Below are 24,937 nucleotides of genomic sequence, written 5' to 3' on the forward strand. Positions count from 1 at the left end.
TTAAATTTTTAGATTTAGCTTTAAATTAGATTAACATTCGAATCAAATTTAGAAATTAGGACTACACTCTAGTTTAATTAGGGAGCAATTCGAGTCGAGTTTTCACATAAGATATCCGATTACTCGATATCGATTGCTCGACTTTTTAAAATTTATTAATAATTAATATTTTTTTAAAAATTTACTTTAGGTTTAATAATTTAGATAATAATTAAGCTTTTAGTTTAGATTTAGTCCTCAACTTTAGAATTTATTGATTTAGGTCCCTAAACTTTTAGTCTCTTAGAAATCAGTATTTTTTAAATCTTGACTTTATAGTCCCTAAACTTCAATTAGTGTTTTAATTTTTGCACAATTAATTAAGATTAATATTAGAGCTTCCATCTTAGGCTTGATTTCACATTTAGTTCTTTAAATAGGTGAATTCTTAATTTGGTCTTCGCTTTTGCTCGAGGTTTCACCAAAAACCCGAGTTTAAATGAAACGAAAGATGAACCCTTGCCACCGATCTTTGAGTTCCTGCTCGAATTGAAGCAATTTCTCCCGGACCGGATGCAGAAATAGTTTCTTCGAGTCCCGGATATTTTGCAGCTTGTCTTGCTGCATGAAATCCTTCTCTTCACTAAGCTTCACTTCCATCTATGGTTGGAAATACACAGAGAACATTTGTTTAGCAGTTTATGGTACAAAAAGTCGATAGTTTACCAATGCCTCACATGTAACTACGGGATGTAATGTGGAAAATAATATTACTCCCCTAAGGTTAGGTTTAGGGTTTAAAATTAGACAAAATCAGACAGACAATGCAGGCGGAATAATTAATTAGCAAAATAGGACACCTTCAAATACATTTTGGGATCTATGACATTTACTACAATGTTTTGAAACTCGTCACGTAGGTATGACGAGTTCTAATAAAAAATATTTTCTTATTGAAACTTATCACGGGAACATAACAAGTTCTAATAAAAAAATCATATTTTATTGAAACTCGTTTCCCGTGACAACTTCCAAAGTACTATAGTAAATGTCATAGATCTCAAAATAAATTTCCATCAACACCATCATTATTGCGCTAATTTTAACTTTAAAATATCATTGAGTTTTCCTTAAACCTATATCTAAAATCACATTCTTATCCCGTTCTATAGAAATACATTTTGGAACTTGAACTAGATTTGAAGGTCCAATTTGACTTGGCATCTGAACTTCTTGGTTCCAATTGATGCTATGGTTTCTTTAACCAAGAAGACAAGACCATGCATCAATTTGAACATTAACCCATAAAAAAATTTAAGACGTAAAGATAAAACTAGCTCTCAACATTCTTATTTTTTGTTATGTTGATCCTTATTCTGTTTTTGAGTTATTTTTGCTCTAAACCTTTCAAAAAGAGTCAAATTTAGTCCTCGGCCTTTAAAAAAGAGTTGAGTCGCTATTTTTAAACAGAAATACTGATTAAAACGTGGAAATTTTAATGCCATTGACATGGGATCTCACATGTTACTCCATGTATAATTCATAGATTCCTTTTAGGAACTCGTAATATTTTTTCTGAAAATTTTATAATTTTAAATTATTTGTTGTACGTCAGCATGAAATACTTATGGTGCCATATAAGTTGTCACTTCAAAATTGTTAGTCAGCATTTTTGTTAAAATGTGATTCGACTTTTTTTAAGATTGAGGGTCAAATTTAGCTCAAAAAAAGCATAAGGGCTAAATTGAAAAAAAAAATATAAACGTCAAAAAAAAATTAAGCCATAATAGTGATATATTCTATAAATTCTATCACGCTAATAATTCGTGTTATATGGCTTCCAACAAATTCCAACATTTACATATTGTACATGTTATTTGTTCATGTTATGTTGGGGCTTTAACTGTGTTCTTACTTTTCTTCAACCAAGATCAAGTATAGAATCCAAATTTTGGAAGTCAACCTAAACATCATCTAAATAAATAGTAATCAAAAGGGCTGTAAATGAGACGAGACAGATCGTAAGCTACTCGAGATCGACTCGGTCAAAGCTCGATATCTATTAGACTCGAATGGACTTGACTCGAGCTTGACTAGATTTCTTAACGAACCGAAACGAGCTATTTGATACTCTCGCAAGAAACTTGAAAATATAATATATTAAAATTTTATTTTTTAAAATAATTATTAATAATATTACCATTTATGTGTTGATTTAAAAAATATTGAAATATAAGATTTTCATGTGTTTAAGGTTCAAGTTTGAGTTTTGAGTTTGATGTTTCAATCGAGTTAAGTTCAATATTTTTTTTTCATTTCGAGCTTTTATGAGCTTCAATTGATGGTTTCTAGTTAGTTGAATAGAGCTTGAAAATTTTAAGTTTGCGAGTTTTCAAGTCGAGTCAAACTTCATTTTAGAGTTTTCGAGTCGAGCTCAACAATACTTGAGCTAGACTCGGCTTAGTTGAATAGAGCTTGAAAATTTTAAGTTTGCGAGTTTTCAAGTCGAGTCAAACTTCATTTTAGAGTTTTCGAGTCGAGCTCAACAATACTTGAGCTAGACTCGGCTCATTTACAGCCATAGTAAGACATATTCTACACCAAAAACAATCCTAGCACTAGAAGTCGTCGAGTTTGTACCTTAGGCCCATGCATCATAACATGTCAAAGAATTCATGCCTAGATCTAGTCAACAAGTTTATCCTAGTACCTCTTCTACACCAAATTGATAATCACTAACACACAACTCAATCGTACCTGCAAGTCATCGAGCTCGCCGAATGAGAATTCTGGGATATCAATATGGCCCTTAACAGACTTTTTCTCCTCGTCTATGCCACTCGCCTGATATTGGTTCAGTCACAATTTGATCAGAGAAAAATGATAAATAAGCTCAGCAAGTAAAGCCTAACACCACATTTAGACCCAACTTACCTTCGATTTTTAATGTCAACTCATATGTATAGCCTACTCGCTTCTTGTTTCGTACAGTCACCAAAAATGCCTGCACAATCGGTAATATTCGTCAGGAAAGAAGATTAAAATCGATATGCACAGCCATAGATGCAGTTTAGTACAGCTACATCAATGGTGTCAAATAACATTATAAGATTAAAATAGAATAATGAAAGTTAAAAAACTGACATCACTAACACACTTGGTTAATTCAGAAATTTCCGCTATGCCGCGAGGTAAGTCCAATGTGCCTACAGATTTAAGCAATTCCTGGAAAATAAAACTGGATTTTCAGTACGTTTGAGGCTTTAAATTTAGATATACAAACACACACATTATATATAAAAGAAAGCATAGTTTTGTATAAAAACCTTTAATCTTTGTGTAGCCCAGTTATTAAGGTTTTTCTCCTCCCAAGTTCCAGCCTGCGAGTAACAAGGAGCAAACATTATACGAGGTTGTCAAGTTGTAATAAATTTTGAAAATACCCATTAATAAAATGGTAAATTACACCCATGATCATCTAACTATTTAACCACCGTTCTTTCAATTTTATCAATCAAACTATTTAACTATTTAAATTATGTAAATTATGTAAATTATACCACCTTTCGCTAAACCTTCCATTATAGGTTGATGGAGGAACTGAGGTCAGAGTTAACAAAATTAATATAATTATACATATGGTCCTCAATATTTACACATTTGATAAATTTATGCAAAACATTAAAGATCAAATATATAATTATATCAATTTTATTAATTGTCTCGTCGATGAACGTGATTAGATTCATATCATTTAAATAGTTGATAGTTTGACTCACAAAACTAAAACTAAAAGATCGGTGGTTAAACTGAAATCTCTTAGTTTATCATTGTAGACACTAATTTTCGTCCATATTTTTTATTATTATTTTATACATATATACCTATATATATTATATGGTTTGCAAACGGTTTTTGAAAATATATATATAATATATAGTTTTTAAAAAGAAAACATTTTGAAAATATGGGTAACATATAGTTTTAAAATCATTTTAAAAACTTATATAATATGTTTTAAAAAACATTTTTGAATAAATTATATAATATATAGTTTTAAAAAAACATTTTGAATAAATTATATATATATAGTTTTAAAAACGTTTTTTTAAAACTTATATAATATTTTTAAAACATTTTGAAAACTATATAATATAGTTTTGAAACTTTTTTAAATATAATATATAGTTTAAAAAATATTTTTGAAATATGTATTATAATTTATATTATATCAGTATTATTATTATTTATTCTTCTTATTATTTTTTTTATGTTTTTTTCAGGGTCCAAACAGTCCAATAAGTCTCGAGGGCCTGATCCAGCCCAGAGCTCAGATTAGGGTTCCAACGTATGTTCAAACAGGCGCAGTAAGCCAAGGAGGTCAAGGGTCAGTCACACCGGCCACCGAGATTTCCGGCCGAGGAGATCGGGACTGACCCATCCCGAAATCCCGGCCAACTAACCACGAGCACGTTACCGTTATCATCGGAGCAGACCCCCGGTGGGGGTGGGTATAAAATATCCCACCACGGCCATCAGGAGGGGGGGGACAGCCACGCAAATCTCAGAAGCATAAACACAGTAAACCAAATAACCAAAACAGATCAAGGAGAACCCACAACGGATCACAGTAAACCAGAGTTCAAACCAACAACAAGTAAAAACAGAACCAACCATAAACCACGCAAATCTCAGAAGCATAAACACAGTAAACCAAATAACCAAAACAAGATCAAGGAGAACCACAACGGATCAACAGTAACCAAGAGTTCAAACCACAACAAGTAAAAACAGAACCAACATAAACCATCGACCAACAAAACAGAAACCACATCAAACCAAGGAACAACAACAAACCAACAAGCAAAAGCCAAAAACAAAACGCCGGGAAGACGAGCGGTTTTAGTGAAAGGTAAAAATCGAAGGTTTAAAGCCTAGATCTACGCCATTTGGAGGTTGTTTTTGCGTGATCGGTGCTCGGGGTTAGGTTGACGGGCTTGAGAGAAGCATTTGGTGGGATTGGGTTTTTCCGACCGCCGGTGGCGACGGCGAAACGGCGGTGGTGCGTTGAGTGGGCCACCAGACGGTGGCGGATATCGCCGGTGAAGGGCATCGAGAGAGCTTTCTCTCGTTTAAAAGAGGAGAGCTTGAGTGGAATGGTGAGAATGAAGGAGAATAAGGGATTTTTAGGTTTATATACCAAGGACCATAGTGCAATTACAGTATTGTTAAACTCTCTCCGCCGTCCATAAGAGCTTAAATCGCTTTACAATTGGTCACTACATGCAATTTGGCCTTGAACTTCGAGTATTCAATTTGGTCACGTTTATGCTTTTTGCATTTCGCAAATTAACCCTTGATTTCTGGTTATTTCAATTCGGTCCTTTTTTATATATTTATTTTATTTTTGTTTATTTTATCATTCTATTTTGTTCCTTCTATTTGACTTTATCATTTTTTTATGTTGTTTATTTATTTCGTATTTATGCATTTTTTATTAAGTTGGTTTTTCACTTCTTTACAAATCTAACACTTTCATTTTTTTAAGGGTCTTTTTCAATGATCAAAGGTAAGTAATCTGAATCGGTTTTAAATTTAATTTAAGTTTCTAATTTCTCGCAATTAAAGACAACCGATAAATTAATGGTACCGAAAGGGCGGTCAAGGGTGCTAATCCTTCCTTGACCGTAACGACTCCGAACCCGACACATTTCTGGTACAACGTAGATCAGGTAAGATGGTGTCCGACCCACCTAAATTCGTTTTAAAGTGGTCGGTGGCGACTCCTAACCCATTTTTCAAGTCGAAGCCCAATTCCGGGGCCCAACCGAAAGACGGTTGCGACAGCTTGGCGACTCCACTGGGGACAGGTAAGTGAGTCAGGCCAGAATTAATTTTCCGTTCTTTTTATGCGAAAATTGTAAATTTAAATTTTAATTTATCTATTCGATTCCAATTATTACCTTTGATTATTTGTTTCAAATAAATAGTTGTACTGATGTTTTTTAATGATTTCAGATTTTTTCAAAATTGTCATCTCTAAGCTCTAAACCGAGCTCCGAACCCTTTTAAGTGGGGGTGAAAGCGATGCATTCGTGTGAATTTATTCACCGCATATGCCTAGCAAGTAGCCTTCGGGATTCATATACCTTATGTCTCGTGTGAATTTATTCACCGTGCGGGCATAAGGGAATGTGTCCCCTCGAGTTTAACTTAGTCCACACAAGCCTGTGATGGGTTTAGAACTAAGGGTCTGGTAAGCCCAAGGGGCACCGGCAAGGAGAACTCGAGTACGTTTTTAGAACCTAAACCGGGAGAGTACAGGGAAGTAGAGCCCCCCAAAACTCATTCCAAACCCTAGGATGCTTTGTTTCCTGCTTTATTTTCTGTTCAAAGCATGCGAACTAGACAAATATGCGGTTAGGATTTGTTTAAATTAGCATGCGGAATAGAAATCATGTCCGGGTAGGAATTAAAGCATGAGGGGTAGATATCATGTGGGGTAGGATTTTTCATTTTTTTATTGTTTTGATTTACCTCACTAACCCTTTTATTTTTTGTTCTATTTTATTTTGTGTTCATCGTTTGCATCATTTAAAACGATGTGTTGATCCACCAAAAATGTGTTTGTTAAACATGAATAATCTGCATTAATGGACGAATGGGTTATAATACAAAGAGATAAAAAACAAAAAAACTCAGAAGTCCAACCGTGGTCAAAGAATACTCAAAGGCAAAGTTACAGGGGCAATACGAGGAAAAGGTCACTGACCCGGTCGATCCTTTCGAAAACTACAAGAACAAGATGGTAAAACACTAGCTGAGCTGGATGCCATTACTGACAAATTCAAGAGGCAAGCTTCGGATAATTTCTCTCGATGGAAGGCTCCATGACACTTTCGTTAGAAACAAGCTCGTAGAAAGTGAAAGTCGAAGATGCAGTCCTTCGAGATCTTTTTTTGGGGCAAGCATCTCATTATTTGCACATTTTAGCCAAAGGAGCCGGAATGGTGCGACAGGATATTCAACTAGTGAAAAGACGAATTAACTTGTCAGAAGATGTACAAGATTTGTACCATCAAAAAGAGTTTTTTTGTCTCTTCAGACGTAACACTTTTGTCACCAATAAGGGTTATTCAGAATAACAAGCACATTTTTTGGATCAATGCCTCGGACATTTCATGCATCACATATTAGACATTTGCATTTCTTATTTTCTTGGCATTTTGTATTTTCTTTGCATTCACATTAACTAATATATACATGTCTCATCAAAAGGAGTAAATACTGGATACACCGCCTCAAGTATTGGACACACCCATCCACATACACTCGTTTGAAGAAGAAGAGGATGGAAGCCAGAATTACACAAATCGAGGAGAATATGTTAAAACTACAAAAGGAGCTAGAAGACAAAATAAACCAGAACAGTCGAAATACTCTAGAAACAATCACAAAGAACCAAGAGTCCTTGGTTGATCAGATCGTTGCCAAGTTAATTGGCCTACAACAGACCAGTGCGCCTGGGGCAGGTTCATCGGAAGGGGTAACTATACAACCTACCCCACAAGTGGTTATCTCACCTGAAATCTTACCAGAACTTCGAGGGGACTCATCTGCTGCAAATCAAGCCCTTGTCCTCTGTATTTAACCCTAGGAACAATCCGGGTTATTACCATGTACCGGATTTGGATGAAGAGGAAAAAGCGAGGAAGATGGAGGAAAAAATCAAACAATTGGAGGACCAAATGAATATAGTCAAAGGAGACCGTGACTACCATGAAATCGATGCAACGGAACTTAGTCTAGTCCCGGACTTGGTTCTTCCCCCGAAATTTAAGTCCCCGGAGTTCGAGAAGTTTGACGGGAATAGTTGCCCATCCGCTCACATCACCATGTTCTGCCGAAAGATGACAGGATATGGAGGAAACGACCAACTCCTGATCCACTGCTTTCAGGATAGTCTGTCGGGCTCAGCCATTCGGTGGTACAACCAGCTAAGCCGATCAAATATCAAGACCTGGAAGGACCTGGCCAAGTCATTTCTGGAACAATACAAGCATAACAATGACATAAGGCCAGATCGAGTTATGCTACAAAACATGGAAAAGAAGCATAACGAGAGTTTCAGGCAGTACGCACAAAAATGGAGGGACTTGGCTGTGCAAGTTCATCCACCGTTAGATGAAAAGGAAACCCGGAAACTTTTCGTACAGACTCTGAAGGCTCCATACTTCGGGCATCTGGTGGCGATCACATCAGGAAGCTTTTCAGACTTGGTTATGGCCGGAGAAATGATTGAGTCGGCCATAAAGCAAGGCAAGATTAAGGATGGGGAAGCCAGTAAGAAGCCTCCTATGAGGGAGAGGGATGGAGAGGTTAACAACATCAAACACTCCAGCAAAGGTGTTACAATCTCCAGCCCAAAACCAACTGCGGCTGTACTGTTAGGTACTTCTAAACAAGAGTCCAGGAGGGAAAGGGAACATTTCGACCCTATTCCCATGACCTACAAAGAGCTTTACCAGCAACTTCTTGACACCCATGTGGTGTCACCATATCCAGTAGAACCCATGAAGCCCCCATACCCCAAGTGGTATGACGAGAATGCGTATTGTGAATATCACGGCGGAGTCCCAGGGCACACAATTGAGAACTGTTACGCATTTAAGAGGGTCGTACAAAAGATGCGTAACCAGAACTGGATCGACTTCAACAACTTGGGGGCATCCAAGTGAGGAATATCATTTCATCATTTGAGGCATTCTATTTGACTTTGTTTTTCTTCCATTTTTTCTCAAGTTTTTGTAAAGACATTTTAATCAAATTTATGTTACGTTAAAAGATGTTAAGCAATGGATCATATTTGCAAATTTGCAATTCTTTGCATATCATTTGAATTAAGAAACTCTGTAAACGGTTCAAAGTTACGAATCTTTGATGAAGTAACATGATTTAAAACAATGACTTTGACCTTATCCAGAATATACCCTCAAACACCATACCCCGTTCTTGGAATTAACCAATTTTCCTTTCATAAGGTACAAACAACATGGGGCATCATTTGCATATGACAATTACTATGTTTTTTATTTAAGATGTTCAATGACGATGATGATCTTTACAAATGAAAGAGTCGAGTATGTGAATCCAGTTTAGGTCAGTTGCTTGAAAATTGAACTCTAAAGATAGGATTCCTTGACTTTCAAAAAACACCTAGGCTATAACAGGTTCTTCTTGACAATCTTAGGAAATTAAATCCTTAAAAAACTGAGCTATTCCGCTAAGGCAATTGGTTCTAGAGGAAACTTGAAAGCCCTGGCCTTATGAGTAGATTACGTTCAAACCATGACATTGCTCGGACACTTGACAATTCGGTGTTTGCTCCACTTCTCTTGTCAGGCTGAAGACTCTGTGATGAGATGAACCCTTCAGTTAACTTGATAACTGTGATTATAATATTAAGCTGTCCCGCTAAAGCAATTGGTTAAATGCCCCGGCTTTATGGATTCAGCTAGCCAGATAATGACAAATTAAATCAAATTTATCTAAGAAATTTTCGGTAAAATGGACTAAGGGAGTTAAGGAACACCTGTTATAGTCAACTACACACGAGCACTCAAGAATTTCATTTTTAGACCGATATTTTTTGCACTGCCTTTGTTGGAAGAGCCTACAAAGCTTGAACAAATGAAAGATTTCAGAGGACTGAGATAAAAGGTCTAGTAATTGATCATGCTAGTTGCGTCATTTTGTCCGCACCCAATTAAAGTGCCAAAGCATGTTGCGACATTTAAAAAAATGACATTTTTTACCAAAAAACCTTAGAAAGGAGGCCAACATAAAGCCGACTCGGCCCTTTGAACATTTGTCAAAGATTTGTAACTCTGAAAGCATTAAAAGAGCTCTTGATTCCTTTGATATTTTTTTGAACTCACATTTGCAATTTGATTCAATTGCGAACAATACTTTACAACATTTTTATCATTTCTCTCTCCTGAAACAAGAAAAAGGAGAAAAACGTCTTCAAACAGAACAATATCAGATATGAAATGTCTGTAAAGCCCAAGCTCGAGAAGCAAATGGGGCACGATCGATTCCATGGACCAGATTGGCAGGCAAAGCACGAGACTCCATCCAAGAAATAACACATAATTTATTCATGTTGCATGCATCTTAGACATACTTAGGTGCATCACGTTCATCATTTTAGCATACATAATTTTGCAGCTTTCAGAGTCAAGCTTCGACTTCAGGATGAAGGTTACTCGACTTGCAAGCACCTTTAAAGAACGATGGTGTAACTCAGCAGCAAGAAGCTACACCTCAACCGACTTTACATAACTACAGATCTCAGAACCAATTTCAAATGGGAGAACCAATTCAGATCAAATCTAGTTCGGTTCAAACTCACCAAGAGCAACATGTTTTCAGTTAACACTTTCAAGCCAGATTTCAATTCCACGACGGAAGATATCCGGCTGTCAGAATTTATCAGTAGGTTTTCCCAGACCAGCTTAGGGGAACCACCGGAAGAACCGTGACCTTTTCGACCCGTAAAGGGAAGCCATTTTTAAACAAACTATTTGCAGCTTAGCTCAAGGCCAGAAGGGTTATCTGCCAACCAAAGACCTTTGAGTTCGACTACGCTCAGCTCCAAGGCACATCATTTGCAGAATAGCTTAAGTCGAGAAGGGCTATCTACCAAAGACCCCCGAGTTCGATTACACTCAGCTTCGAGGGCACATCATTTGTAGCATAACTTAAGTCGAGAAGGGTTATCTGCCAACCAAAGACCTTTGAGTTCGACTACGCTCAGCTCTAAGGCACATCATTTGCAGCATAGCTTAAGTCGAGAAGGGCTATCTGCCAAAGACCCCCGAGTTCGATTACACTCAGCTTCGAGGGCACATCATTTGCAGCATAACCTAAGTCGAGAAGGGTTATCTGCCAACCAAAGACCTTTGAGTTCGACTACGCTCAGCTCTAAGGCACATCATTTGCAGCATAGCTTAAGTCGAGAAGGGCTATCTGCCAAAGACCCTCAAGTTCGATTACACTCAGCTTCGAGGGCACATCATTTGTAGCATAACTTAAGTCGAGAAGGGTTATCTGCCAACCAAAGACCTTCGAGTTCGACTACGCTCAGCTCCAAGGCATATCATTTGCAGCACAACTTAAGTCTAGAAGGGTTGTCTGGCAACAAAAGACCTTTGAGTTTGACTACGCTCAGCTCAACGGCACATCATTTACAGCATAACTCAAGGCTAGAAGGGTTATCTGTGACCAAAAGACCTTCGAGTTCGACTCCGCTCAGCTCCAAGGCACATCATTTGCAGCATAACTTAAGTCAAGAAGGGTTATCTGCTAAAGACCTTTGAGTTCGATAATATTCAACTTAGAGGCAAATCAAGTTTACAGAATAGCTCAAGGCAAGAAGGGTTATCTGTCAATAAAATTGTCGAGTTCGATTCCAATAAACTCGATGACACCTCAATCACACTATTGTCCGGCTGCAATCAAGGTTTTCAAGTCGAGAATAACACCTGGGTTAACCGTGCCTTAGTGACAATAAACCGTTTTTCCGGCAGTATAGCTTAAGACGAGAAAAGCTATTTGTCAACGAAGACCTTCGGAGTTCGATTTTATTCAGCTCGAGGGCCTATCAACCACAGGGTGGAGTCAAGAGACTACATTCAAGTCGAATTTTCCAACCCAGATCTTTAAACCGAGAAGAAGACCGAAGTTGACTACAATTTGGAAATGAGAAGCCACATCCAGATTCAAATTCCGAATTGCAGCTTCAATTCCATATCATTTCAATATGGACTCGACTTCACGACGGAGGAACCATCTACAACTCAATTCGACAGGGAGTTATTCTTCAACTCCACCGAACGAAAATTTGTGTCTTTTTTGTCTTTGTCCTATTTTTCGTTCCACGAAAAAGGATAAAGAGGGGCAGCTGTAGACACTAATTTTCGTCCATATTTTTTATTATTATTTTATACATATATACCTATATATATTATATGGTTTGCAAACGGTTTTTGAAAATATATATATAATATATAGTTTTTAAAAAGAAAACATTTTGAAAATATGGGTAACATATAGTTTTAAAATCATTTTAAAAACTTATATAATATATAGTTTTAAAAACATTTTTGAATAAATTATATAATATATAGTTTTAAAAAACATTTTTGAATAAATTATATAATATATAGTTTTAAAAACGTTTTTTTAAAACTTATATAATATTTTTAAAACATTTTGAAAACTATATAATATAGTTTTGAAAACTTTTTTAAATATAATATATAGTTTAAAAAATATTTTTGAAATATATGTATTATATAATTTATATTATATCAGTATTATTATTATTTATTTTCTTCTTATTATTTTCTTTTTATGTTTTTTCAGGGTCCAAACAGTCCAATAAGTCTCGAGGGCCTGATCCAGCCCAGAGCTCAGATTAGGGTTCCAACGTATGTTCAAACAGGCGCAGCGTAAGCCAAGGAGGTCAAGGGTCAGTCACATCGGCCACCGAGATTTCCGGCCGAGGAGATCGGGACTGACCCATCCCGAAATCCCCGGCCAACTAACCACGAGCACGTTACCGTTATCATCGGAGCAGACCCCCAGTGGGGTGGGTATAAATATCCCACCACGGCTATCAGGGAGGGGGGGACAGCCACGCAAATCTCAGAAGCATAAACACAGTAAACCAAATAACCAAAACAAGATCAAGGAGAACCCACAACGGATCAACAGTAAACCAAGAGTTCAAACCAACAACAAGTAAAAAACATAACCAACCATAAACCCATCGACCAACACAAACAGAAACCACATCAACAACCAAGGAACAACAACAAAACCAACAAGCAAAAGCCAAAAACAAAACGCCGGGAAGACGAGCGGTTTTTAGTGAAAGGTAAAAATCGAAGGTTTAAAGCCTAGATCTACGCCATTTGGAGGTTTGTTTTTGCGTGATCGGTGCTCGGGGTTAGGTTGACGGGCTTGAGAGAAGCATTTTGGTGGGATTGGGTTTTTTCCGACCGCCGGTGGCGACGGCCGAAACGGCGGTGGTGCGTCTGAGTGGGCCACCAGACGGTGGCCGGATATCGCCCGGTGAAGGGCATCGAGAGAGCTTTCTCTCGTTTAAAAGAGGAGAGCTTGAGTGAATGGTGAGAATGAAGGAGAATAAGGGATTTTTAGGTATTTATATACCAAGGACCATAGTGCAATTACAGTATTGTTAAACTCTCTCCGCCGTCCCTAAGAGCTTAAATCGCTTTACAATCTGGTCACTACATGCAATTTGGCCTTTGAACTTTCGAGTTATTCAATTTGGTCACCGTTTATGCTTTTTGCATTTCGCAAATTAACCCTCTGATTTCTGGTTATTTCAATTCGGTCCTTTTTTATATATTTTATATTTTATTTTTGTTTATTTTATCATTCTATTTATTTTGTTCCCTTTTATTTGACTTTATCATTTTTTTATGTTGTTTATTTATTTCGTATTTATGCATTTTTTATCTTAAGTTGGTTTTTCACTTCTTTACAAATCTAACACTTTCATTTTTTTAAGGGTCTTTTTCAACTGATCAAAGGTAAGTAATCTGAATCGGTTTTTAAATTTTAATTTAAGTTTCTAATTTCTCGCAATTAAAGACAACCGATAAATTAATTGGTACCGAAAGGGCGGTTCAAGGGTGCTAATCTTTCCTTGACCGTAACCGACTCCCGAACCCGACACATTTCTGGTACAACGTAGATCAGGTAAGATGGTGTCCGACCCACCTAAATTCGTTTTAAAGTGGTCGGTGGCGACTCCTAACCCATTTTTCAAGTCGAAGCCCAATTCCGGGGCCCAACCGAAAGACGGTTGCGACAATCATGAATGTAGTTCACTTTCAACAAAACCATAGATTAGGCTAAACTACCTATAATTTCCCCCAAAACCCTAAATCGGAATCTATTGTTAGCTCGAACCACACATTCTACATATATTACAAAAGCGATGATGACAATGGAGCTAAGACTTACAATCGAGTAGATCAGATCATGTATAAGCATATGAACACAAACAAACAAAATTAAGAAAAAGAATAAAACGAATTGAAGGGGAAACAAAACACCTTATTCCAAGCAGAACCAAGAGTGGCAGGCTGAGATTGGTTCCAAAGCAAGTCTTGAGCGGTGAGTTTCTTGGGAAGAGGGAGCGGAGCGGCGTCCGCCGTCGTTTCTCGGACCCAATAAGTGTACGACGCCGCCGCAGCCGCCTGCCCATTGCCCTTCTCCGCTCCCCCGTTCTCCATCTCTTTTCAAGCTAACTGTACGGATCCAATAAACTTGGCGCCTGAATTTTATTGAAAAATCAAATTTGATTTCTGGAAGCTTCTTTCTATATTATCATGTGCTCTTAAGCTAAACCTAGAATCTTCCTACACTTACCTTGAACTCCTTTGTTTAAGGCTTAATATAAACGGTAAAGTACTAAAATAGTTACGTTATTTGCATCATTATTAAAAATTATAAAATTATCATTTGATTATTAAAAATTATAAAATGATCATTTGATTATTCTAAATTTATTATTTTTTATTAAAAAAATCAACAATAATCTGATGTAGATATTAATATTTTGTCTAAGATATAATAGTCGTTTATTATTTTGGTATAAAATTTTATCATATCTCAGATATCATATTAATATTCAACTTAGATTATCCTCAATTTTTTAATAAAGAAAAATGAATTTGAAATATAATGAATAATTGAGTGACTGTTTTATAACTTTTAATAATTAAAGGATTCAACATCTGAAATTATTTTATAACTTTTAATAATTAAAGGTTTATTAAAACGATATCTATAGCCAGATAACTATTTATATACTTTATCATAACATAAAAAAATCTGCCTAGAAGTTCATAATTATTTTCTAACTGTTTATAAGTGCACTGCCTCTACGCCATCTACAGAGCTTTTGGATTCTGTCGAGCCTGTGATCTCTGTGGAAATGAATAATGCTCTCACGGCTCCATTTTCACGGGATGAAATACATGTTGCTTTCTTGCAGGTGCACCCTCATAAAGCTCCGAGCATTGACGGGCTGCCGGGCAGTTTCTTAATAACGTTTTGGCCATTGGTGGGTGATGATATTCTTACGTTGTGCCTTGATCTTTTGGAAGGAAGAGTGTCCATTGGAAACAGTAAACGAGACGGTTATTGTGCTTATCCCAAAGATAGCAAGTCCTGAACATTTACGACAGTTTCGGCCGATTGCTCTTTGTACGTTGATCTATAAGACGATCTCGAAGGTTTTAGTTAACCGACTTTGGGCACTCTTTGCCTATTGTGTTGACGATAATCAGGCCGCTTTTGTGTCGAGTCACCTCATTTCCGATGATGTGCTTGTGGCTCATGAAATATTCCATTATTTTAAGACGGCACCCCGGCACCAATCGAGGTGCAGCATTGAAGCTAGATATGGAAAACGCGAACGACCGGATTGATTGGTCATTCCTAAATGCAATGTTGCTTCGACTTGGTTTCGCCCCTTCTTGGGTCTCTCTCATTATGTCATGTGTTACTTTGGTTAGTTATTGCGCCCGAGTGAATGGTTGCCTCACGGAACGATTTCGACCAGAACGTGGTTTACGTCAAGGTGATATTTTCGTTCGTATTGTGCTCTTAAGGTTAATCGTCGTTCCTACATAAGGCGCAACAAGACAACCATCTTCGGGGCCTTCGGATATGTCCATCCGCGCCTCATATCACACATTTGTTATATGCGGATGATTGTCTTTTATTTCTTCGCAATAACGCACAAGAGTTTACACTTGTGAGAAATATCCTTACCGTCTATTGTGCAGCATCGGGGCAACAAGTTAATTTCGCAAAATCAAGTCTCCATTTTGAAGCCAACACCGCTCCAGCAAATTAAGTTGCATTGAGTGCGATTCTTGGTGTGGATGTTATTGCTGAACCGGGCAGGTACTTGGGTGTACCAATGCTAGTGGGCTGTAATAAGACTACGACATTTGGTTTTATTCGGGACAAACTTTTAGACATAGTCCGAGGGATGACAAAGCATCTTTTATCCCATAGGGGACGAGCGGTTTATATACAAGCTGTCGGTCAGGCCATTCCGACTTATCTTATGGGCTGCTTTCTGTTACCTGAGGGGTTGATTACGGATATGGAAGGAAAGCTCCGGTCTTACTGGTGGTCCGGCAGTCGGTCTGAACGGGGTTGGCCAATGGTGGCGTGGAATAAAGTTTGTCGACCGGAAAGGCTAGGTGGTCTTGGGTTCCGAGATTTAAGAACTTTCACCTTTCACTTCTGGGAAAACAGATTTGGCGTTGTGTCCATTATCCTTCAAGTCTTCTCAGCCGAGTACTGCATGCTAAATATTTCCCACAGGGCGTTGTATTCGATGCGAGACTTGGACCTCGTCCATCTTTTGCATGGCAAGGTCTATTTACTGCCGTGCAGGTTTTTCGGGAGGGCCTTCACTGGCGAGTTGGTCAAAATAGTGCAACACGATTGTTTGTGGACCGATGGGGATCCTCTTCTCCAATCCAGCTTGATTCAAGCTATGTGGATAGTGCAGTCGATCCAGTACAGTACAGTGTGGGGAGTTTATGATCCCGAACGAGAATCGTTGAAATGTAGCGCTGGTTGGAATTCGTCGGTCTGCGAATAAAGCTGCCCATACCTTGGCACAATTTGCATTATCTGTTTCTATGTCTGTGTTTTACTATTATGATTCCCCGGATTGTTTGATAATTGTTCTTGTTACTGATGCCATTAATGGCTAATAGTATAAACCACGTTTTATTTAAAAAAAATCTATCTAATTAAAATTCTTTTTTTATTTAGTTGCTAAAGAAAATGAGAAAGATGGTTTAAAATTAAATAAATTAAATAAATTTAAAGTTTTTAAATATATATTTTAAGTTTTTTTAAAAAATAAAAATTTCAAAAAAAGTTAAATATGTCACATTTCGAGTAATTGATAACTCTTTTAAAAGTTGTGACAGATCAAACATTTGAAATAATAACGTTTGTAACATTAAACACTTGTATTAACCAAAAAACCTTAGACATTTAAATAAAAATATGTATAATTTTAAAAAAATTAAATTAAGCCTAAAAATAACACCAAAATATTAGTGTCCGTTCGAGTCAAGGTTGTTATAGTAACCAAAATATTAGAGCCGATCGACAATATCGCATGGTGTTCCTAAAGATTGCTCGAAGTCGATTGGCCAATGAGTCAGAGGCAGATTAGAAAGATGAAAGAAGATATAAACAAACGATTATTGCTAATTATAGCAACTTTGACATTCGAATTATGAATAATTTATCAACGCTGAATCTTATAATTATTTCATATTATTTAAAATTATATTCGAAATAAAATGACAACGAATAAAATCAAAGTAATTTTTTTATCGATCCGAATTTGATAATAATAAAACTTGTTAATTACAATATTCTCCCATTATCCTCGTTGCAAACATGCCAACTCTAGTTAGCTCAGTATGCTTTAGTCAAATTAAAAATTTTAAAATATTTCAATTAAAATAAATATTATTTACAATTTTCAAAGTCATCATTTCGTACCAATCTTTTCCTTGATCTGTTTTCAGATTCGGGTAAATTACAATTTTTTTATCACAACTTTCTTTTTGTTTCTATTTTGACTTATAAAGTTTTAAATTTTCCAATTTACTTATTAATTTTTGTCTATTTTTATTTTGGTCACTTCTTCATTAAATACCTAACAGAGCTATGATTGATTATTTTTCTTTTTAAAGTTATAAAATGTGATCAAAATTTTCTTATTTTATGTGCTTTTTTTGTTTCGAATTCTCTTTGATTTCTCAATGATGAAATATCTTATTTCAAATCTTAACGGTGGAAAGGTGGCGGAGGAGGAAACAAATAGTATATCTTAATTTTATAATGTTCGAATGGTAGATATTATAAATAAAAGTGGTTTGGGGATTCACAAGTATAAGGTTTACAATTGATTGTTGTGAATTTTAAAGTGATTTAGGTAAAAAATCTAAATTGATATTATGATAGGAGATAATGAGACAAGTTCATCGATATTTTGAGTAGTCAAAGAAGAAATTGAAGAATGGTAATTATAGTGTTGACGTGACACAAAAATAAAATTGTAAAACTTTTAGCTTTGGAGGAAGAAGATAAAAAGAAAAAGAGAAAATGATGTAGATATCACATGAATTTTGTGTAAATAAAAAGCAATATATATCAACATACATTTGCGATGTTATATTTAACACCTGAGTGATAAAAAAGAAGTAAATCAAAGTTGTAAAAAGTAAATTGAAAATTGTAGAACTATAGTGATCAGAATAGGAATGATAAGAAAGTTGATTGATGAACTTTGTAAGTACCCTTAAAAACCAAAGTCTTACACTTTACCCATTCTCTTATTTTACTCACTATACTTTTAATTTTTCAATTTACTTACTAAACTTTTGAAATGATCTTATTTTGATCACTCTAAATTATTTTATTATTATTTTTGTATGATATAACATTTATTATTATTTATTATAAAATAATTTAAAAAATAGAATAAAAATAGAACATGATGGATCGCCACTGTCGATCACCGTAAATGGTGGTCGTACAATCTTAAATTTCATGAGTCGTTTCGCCTTAACATTCTAAGTCCGAATACGGCCTCAATTTTGTCATAACTTGCTATGAAATCTATAAATTAGAGATCAAAAACTTAGGAAGCCAAAATGTTTCAGCCGAGGTCGAGGCGAACCAACTCATAAAATTTGAGACCAAACGATCACCATTTATGACGTCGATGGCGGCCAACAATGTCGTCCAATCATCTTTTGCTTTTATTTTATATTTTAAATTATTTTATATTTTATATTATTTTATATTAAATAAAAAATATCATATTATACAAAAATAATAATAAAAAATCCAGAGTGATCAATATAGGAGTAATTCAAAAATTTGGTAAGTAAATTAGAAAAAGTGAAAGCACAGCTAATAAAATATAAGAGAGAGTAAAGTTTGATGAAGAATGATGTATTTTACCCTTATTTGTTTTTCAGAAGACTTTCCGTCATCAAGATCGAGCCTTTTTCATATGATTGATAAGTCTTGAGTTGAATTCTTCAAAAGCAACTCTCTTGTTTAGTACTTTAGTATTAATTTCCATGAAAAATACAGTCAAATCAGCATAATCCGGTTGATTGCAGGCACCCCAATTCTTCATCCTCAGCTTTGATTCATTGGGTGTTGTCTTCTCCGTCTCTCTCTGGTCGGAAACATGGGCTTGTTTGTCGCCTTTTTCGTCTTCTCCGGGCTGATTGTTCCCTCCTCCGGTTTTCTCTACACTGACTCCATCTTCCCAAACTTCACTGTTTCGTACATTCAATTGATCGACAACGATGGCGCCTTCTTGCAATCTCTCAATGGGACCTTCATAGCCGCCATTTCAAACAACCCAGACCCATATCGGTTCTATTTCTCGGTCATCCACTCAGCTTCCAACACCGTCATCTGGACGGCGAACGGCGACGAACCCATATCGAACACGGCCTGGCTTTTGCTGACTTGTAACGGACTCGTCATCACCGATGACTCTGATCGGATTGTCTGGTCAACCCCAAGGTTTGATTCTCCGGTTAGGTCCATTCAACTTGATGAATCCGGCAATCTCGTTCTGAAAGACCAACAAAACGTTTCATTGTGGGAAAGCTTCGATTACCCTACTGACACTCTTGTGATGGGGCAAAGATTGGCCGTCGGAGTAGACTTGTTTGCCGGTGATTACCGGGTTTTGGTAACCGGTTTCGACGGTGTTTTGGAGTGGAATGGGATGACTTATTGGCAGTTTTCGATGGACGATCGGGCGTTCACCGACTTGAATTTGCAGGCGACTTTCGTGTCGGTGAACGGCAGTGGTTTGTATTGGTTCGGAGACGATGGTTCGACGGTGGTCTTCAAGGTGACATTAGCACCTATTGATGCCACAGGATCGGGTTTCGTGTTTGCCAAGTTAGGGTCCAATGGGAAGTTCACAATCAGCAGCTTTGATGGGAACAAATTCGTTCAGAACTTACAACTTCCAGCTGAAGATTTCAGAATTCCATCCATTTGTGGGAGAATCCGTTTATATGACAGTGCTGGAACGTGTTCGTGTCCGTCCGGTTTCCATAATGGAATCGACGGTTGCATGCCGATTAATCCATTTTACACTTTGCCTGAAGCTTGCAACGCAGGTAACTCTTATGTTAATGAAACCAGTGATCAGGTTTCCTATATGAAAATTGGGGATGGCATAGACTATTTCTTGACCGATTTCGTCGAGCCCCTTCGTCGACGGATCAATGTATCCTACTGCCAATTGCTATGCTCTCTGAACTGTTCTTGCCTAGGGGTTCTTTATGGAAACTCTTCTGGTTCTTGTTATCATGTTCGGAATAATGTTGGATCCATCTTTTCGAGCATCTTAGGTCTCGGGCAAGAAGCTTTTTCAGGCTACATAAAGACCGTGACTCAATCTTCTAATGTAAACCCGAGTTCTAAGGCTGGTGCTGGTCGTAAATTATCGATTACAGGTTCGGTCCTGCTATCTTCAGCAGGGGTTTTCGTACTAATTGTCATTGTTGTAGGATTCTTATGGTGGCGAAGAAGAAAAGGGCATTCTGGGGCTGCAGTAGTAAGATTAGGCTCTAAGAACTCGATTTCGGATGAGATCGATTTATTATCTATTGCAGATTTACCAGTGAAGTATGAATACGAGGAACTTGCAACTGCGACTGACAACTTCAAGGCACAAATTGGAAGCGGTGGCTTCGGAACTGTGTATAAAGGTGTTTTACCGAACGAATCGGTTGTGGCAGTGAAGAAGATCACCAATTTGGGAGTTGAAGGAAAGAAAGATTTTTGCACTGAGATCGCCATCATAGGAAACATTCACCATATCAATCTTGTTAAGCTGAAAGGATTTTGTTTGAGAGGCAAGCAACGATTTTTGGTACTCGAATACATGAACAAGGGATCTTTGGACCGTGTTATGTTCGACGATGAATCACCGGTTCTCGAATGGAAAGAAAGATTGGAAATCGCTATCGGGACGGCATGTGCACTTGCTTATTTGCACAGTGGGTGCCAACACAAGATCATCCATTGTGATGTGAAACCAGAAAACATTCTGCTACACGTTGATGAAAATTTAAACCAAAATTTACAAGTGAAGATGTCGGATTTCGGGATTTCGAAGCTACTATCTCCCGAACAGTCGAACCTGCTTACGACATTGAGGGGAACACGAGGATATCTGGCTCCCGAATGGCTAACAAGCTCTGGTATTTCCGACAAGTGCGACGTCTTCAGCTATGGGATGGTTTTACTCGAAATCGTGAGAGGAGGAAGGAATTTCTCAATACAACCACAAACCATCAATTCACGTTGTTCGCCGTTATCGATTCCGAAACTCCGGAGACTGTACTTTCCATTACTGGCATTGGAAATGCATGAGCAGAAGAGATATATGGACCTTGTGGATCCGAGATTGGAAGGAAGAGCAGAGAGCGAGGAAGTCGAGAGGCTCGTGCGAGTGGCCTTATGTTGCCTGCAGATGGAGCCGTCTCGGAGGCCGACTATGTCGAATGTGGTCCGCATGTTGGAAGGAAGTCTTCCGGCGGGGCGGCCAAGAATCGAATCGTTGAACTTTTTGCGATACTACGGCAGTCAATATGCCGAAGCAGTGACCAATTCCAGTGATGGAGGCAATGGGCTAAGTGAATTCATTTTGGCCTCTGATCACCCATTGGACAACTGTTAGTTCATGTTCATTGGACCAAGTAAATTATGTTTAATTTTTATTTTTTATATTAAATTTAAGGCTTAACTTTGTAAGAACTAAAATTTAGACATCATTTTTCTTCAAAAGACGTTGATCTTTTTAATGAAAATGTCAACTAAAACATTAAATTTTTAATAAATTTGACATGACAACTTGTATGATAATTCACGTATATTTAAGGTAAACTACACATTAACCACTTAACTATTGCTTCATTTCATTTGGACCACTGATGTTTTGATTTCATTAATCGGGCCACCAAACTATTTAAATAATCTAGCCACCTATTGTTAAATTTTAACAGAGAAGATGAAGAGACAGTTAAATATTTTGGTATAATTCATATTTGGTCCCCTATTACTTATATATTATATCAATTTGGTTACACTAAAATATTTAACTGTCGCTTCATCTTCTTCGTTAACTTTTAATGGTAGGTGACTTGATTGAAATATTTAAATATTTAGGTGGACTGATTGATAAAATCAAAATATCAGTGATCAAAATGAAAAGATTGTAGTATTTGTAGTTCACCCTGTATTTTATACTAATTTTTCATATTTTCTTTTAAATTTTGAATTTTCATTTAAAAATAAATAAAATTATATTTAATTAAAAATATTAAAATAATAGAAATAAATAAATATTAAAGCCTAAATCTATCATTATACTTTATTTAATTAAATGTATTTTTTTTTGGAAAAATCATACTTTTGAGCCCATGAATTTTATTTATTTTATTTTACCTCTAAAACAAAATTCTAACTCCCCAACTAGTTAAATATGACCCGAACTCGAAATAACCCATCACAAATGACTTCATCCTAAAAATGCTAAAAATGCCATTTCTATTCTTCATCGCCTTTTTCCGAACTAGTATTTAAATATGCGTTCTGTATATGTTCACAAGGTGCTAAAAATGGTCCATAAAAAACAATAAATTATCCACTTAATCCTCGACAGATTCTTTTCTGGGTAAAGTTTGAACAGCAGTAAAAGCCATTTCTATTCTTCATTGCCTTTTTCCGGCTTTTTCGTGGAACACTCTCTCAACCGCCAAGACTAGATTAAAACAGGGATCAACATTTCTCCTCACAAAGAGGGTGAGGGGGAACGGTAACGGATGAACTTATCTCCATCACTTGCTCTCATCCATGGGGTCGTTGCGGTTACATGATTGAGGTCTTACATCTTTTTCATCTTGCTGTGTTTCTCCGGACCCCACGTTTTTGAGACCGTGTCTTCAAGTGCCTCTAGGAAAGATAAAACAGTAAACACGTCTGCAGAAAAAAAAAGGAATTGGTGATAAAATAAATTAACCAAGCAGCACCGTCCGTACCAACATCATTAGCAAAGGTATACATATTTGGAACTGCAGACTACTCACATTTACTTGGATCGATTCCGAACTGAGACAAATCTATCTGTCCGGTTCGAAGTACCTAAAACAGGGAGAAAACCCCCTTGTGAAATTGAACAGTGCCATGTCATGTGAAATAACAAACAAATAATAGGATGTGTTCTAATTCCTCACGTATGTAAACGAATCTACTTGTTGACGGAAAGGAGAGTTCTGAAGCAACTCTAACAAATCCTCCGGAGTCCATTGACCCTGAAGCATCAATAACTTCAAATCGGGAGAACATAAACTATAGAAAGGAAACTGAACAATGAATTTATTCTATACCTCGGGTAAATATGATGCTAATCGCTCTTCCGACGACAAGGACTCGATCAATGGCGTTATTAAGTCTGGCTTCAAAATATCATCCAACCCCAAGCCTGGTAGGATAGAAAAGGCACATAGGTGGCGTCGTGTCAAAGAAAAGGCGGGAAAAAATGTTCAGTTATGTGGACAACTCTTGGGAAATAATAGACTAATCAAAATTCTGGGTACAAGCAAAATGTTAACAGATACGACATAACTTTGAGACTTACACTGACAATACGAAAGACTAATTCTATTTTTACTTTTATATATCTATTGGAAAAATGCTTCACATGGACATGGAAATACACAACATTTAAACTCTTGATCAACTAAACCAGTTTCTGCGGACATATATCAACAACCCTTCCTCTCTCCCCAAAAGAACACAATGCGCAAGCAAAAGTGATTTCAACCATCCACAGGAAGTAGACAGCCCAGAAGCTATGGCCAACTATAATCTCAACAGCTTCGGCATTCATATTACCAGATACTATTAAATATATAACAACATAAAAAAAACATCACCTCCATCTAGATCACCACCTATCTCTGCAACAGATACAACCACAAAAAACCATGTTAGAGCTCAAAATGATCTACTGCGTGCCTAAAAGAAGATGGTAACAAGCAGTCTGCAACTAATGAACTACAACATACCTGCTGGCCCAATACTGCTCAGTATTCTTTGCAAGTCTTCCAATTTAACTGGCCCTGATGAAGAGGTTACATCATTAATAGCTTCAGCCCCTAAGTTCGGAACAATCAAGTTTCCCGCTCTGAAATTGGATGCAAAATTCATAAGAAATTTGAACAAGTAGTAGCTAATATCTTGGGGGGGTTAGGACAATATGAAAACCATTGAAAAAATCTTCCAAGTAAAATTGATTAAAGAAAACACATTATATCCAGATTAAATTGGGTAGTGTTCCATCAATATCCTTTCAAGGAGGCAGATGCGATACAACAAATTGCCCAACATATGCCCGTGAAAATATTTATACCAAGGTTGTTGCATGCTTAAAATTTACCTCCAGGAACTCTAGATTGAACAACGACACATGAGAGAGAACGGTAGAGAGCGAGCGAGAGAGAGCGGTAGAGAGCGAGCGAGAGAGAGCGGTAGAGAGGGAGCGAGAGGGAGAGGTAGAGAGGGAGGGAGAGAGAATTTGAAAAGTCATTCTTCCTCCGATGTGGAATGGACAGGGTTCGTGGATAATCTGAGCAAGAGAGTTTCAAGGAGAGCGTTAAGAGAACTCTTCCATTAGAAGGGTCCAGTCGTTAGGGTCTTTATTCCAAGTGTTAAGAACAAACCAAAGTACAAAGACTCTATGTTCGCTTTTGTTCAATTT

General features: G+C 36.9%; 2 protein-coding genes and 1 pseudogene across 4 annotated transcripts; 1 reads left to right on the plus strand and 2 right to left on the minus strand.

Moving 5' to 3' along the window:
• Positions 1-483: 483 nt before the first annotated feature.
• LOC120142363 lies at positions 484-14,413 on the minus strand. 3 transcript variants are annotated; one of them, XM_039157071.1, is made up of 6 exons: positions 14,133-14,398; positions 3,306-3,359; positions 3,124-3,204; positions 2,914-2,983; positions 2,737-2,823; positions 484-639 (listed from the first exon to the last, which is right to left on the minus strand). In XM_039157071.1, the coding sequence occupies exons 1-5, from the start codon at positions 14,310-14,312 to the stop codon at positions 2,789-2,791; spliced, it is 420 nt and encodes a 139-aa protein (XP_039013002.1). In that variant the 5' UTR covers positions 14,313-14,398; the 3' UTR covers positions 484-639; positions 2,737-2,788. The 3 variants fall into 3 exon arrangements, with proteins under 3 accessions (XP_039013002.1, XP_039013003.1, XP_039013001.1); XM_039157070.1 differs by lacking the exons at positions 484-639; positions 2,737-2,823 and having other exon boundaries at positions 2,858-2,983; positions 14,133-14,399; XM_039157072.1 differs by lacking the exons at positions 484-639; positions 2,737-2,823; positions 3,306-3,359 and having other exon boundaries at positions 2,837-2,983; positions 14,133-14,413.
• A 4,796-nt stretch (positions 14,414-19,209) lies between these two features.
• On the plus strand, positions 19,210-21,898 carry LOC120142413 (G-type lectin S-receptor-like serine/threonine-protein kinase At5g35370). The gene has a single exon (XM_039157120.1). It carries the CDS (start codon positions 19,334-19,336, stop codon positions 21,854-21,856), a length of 2,523 nt encoding a protein of 840 aa, XP_039013051.1. The 5' UTR covers positions 19,210-19,333; the 3' UTR covers positions 21,857-21,898.
• A 1,056-nt stretch (positions 21,899-22,954) lies between these two features.
• On the minus strand, positions 22,955-24,463 carry LOC120142430 (annotated as a pseudogene).
• Between the last annotated feature and the right edge of the window lie 474 nt (positions 24,464-24,937).

Source organism: Hibiscus syriacus, unplaced genomic scaffold (genome assembly GCF_006381635.1).
Source record: "Hibiscus syriacus cultivar Baekdansim isolate YM2019G1 unplaced genomic scaffold, ASM638163v2 tig00110828_pilon, whole genome shotgun sequence".
In the NCBI taxonomy this organism is placed as follows: domain Eukaryota; kingdom Viridiplantae; phylum Streptophyta; class Magnoliopsida; order Malvales; family Malvaceae; genus Hibiscus; species Hibiscus syriacus.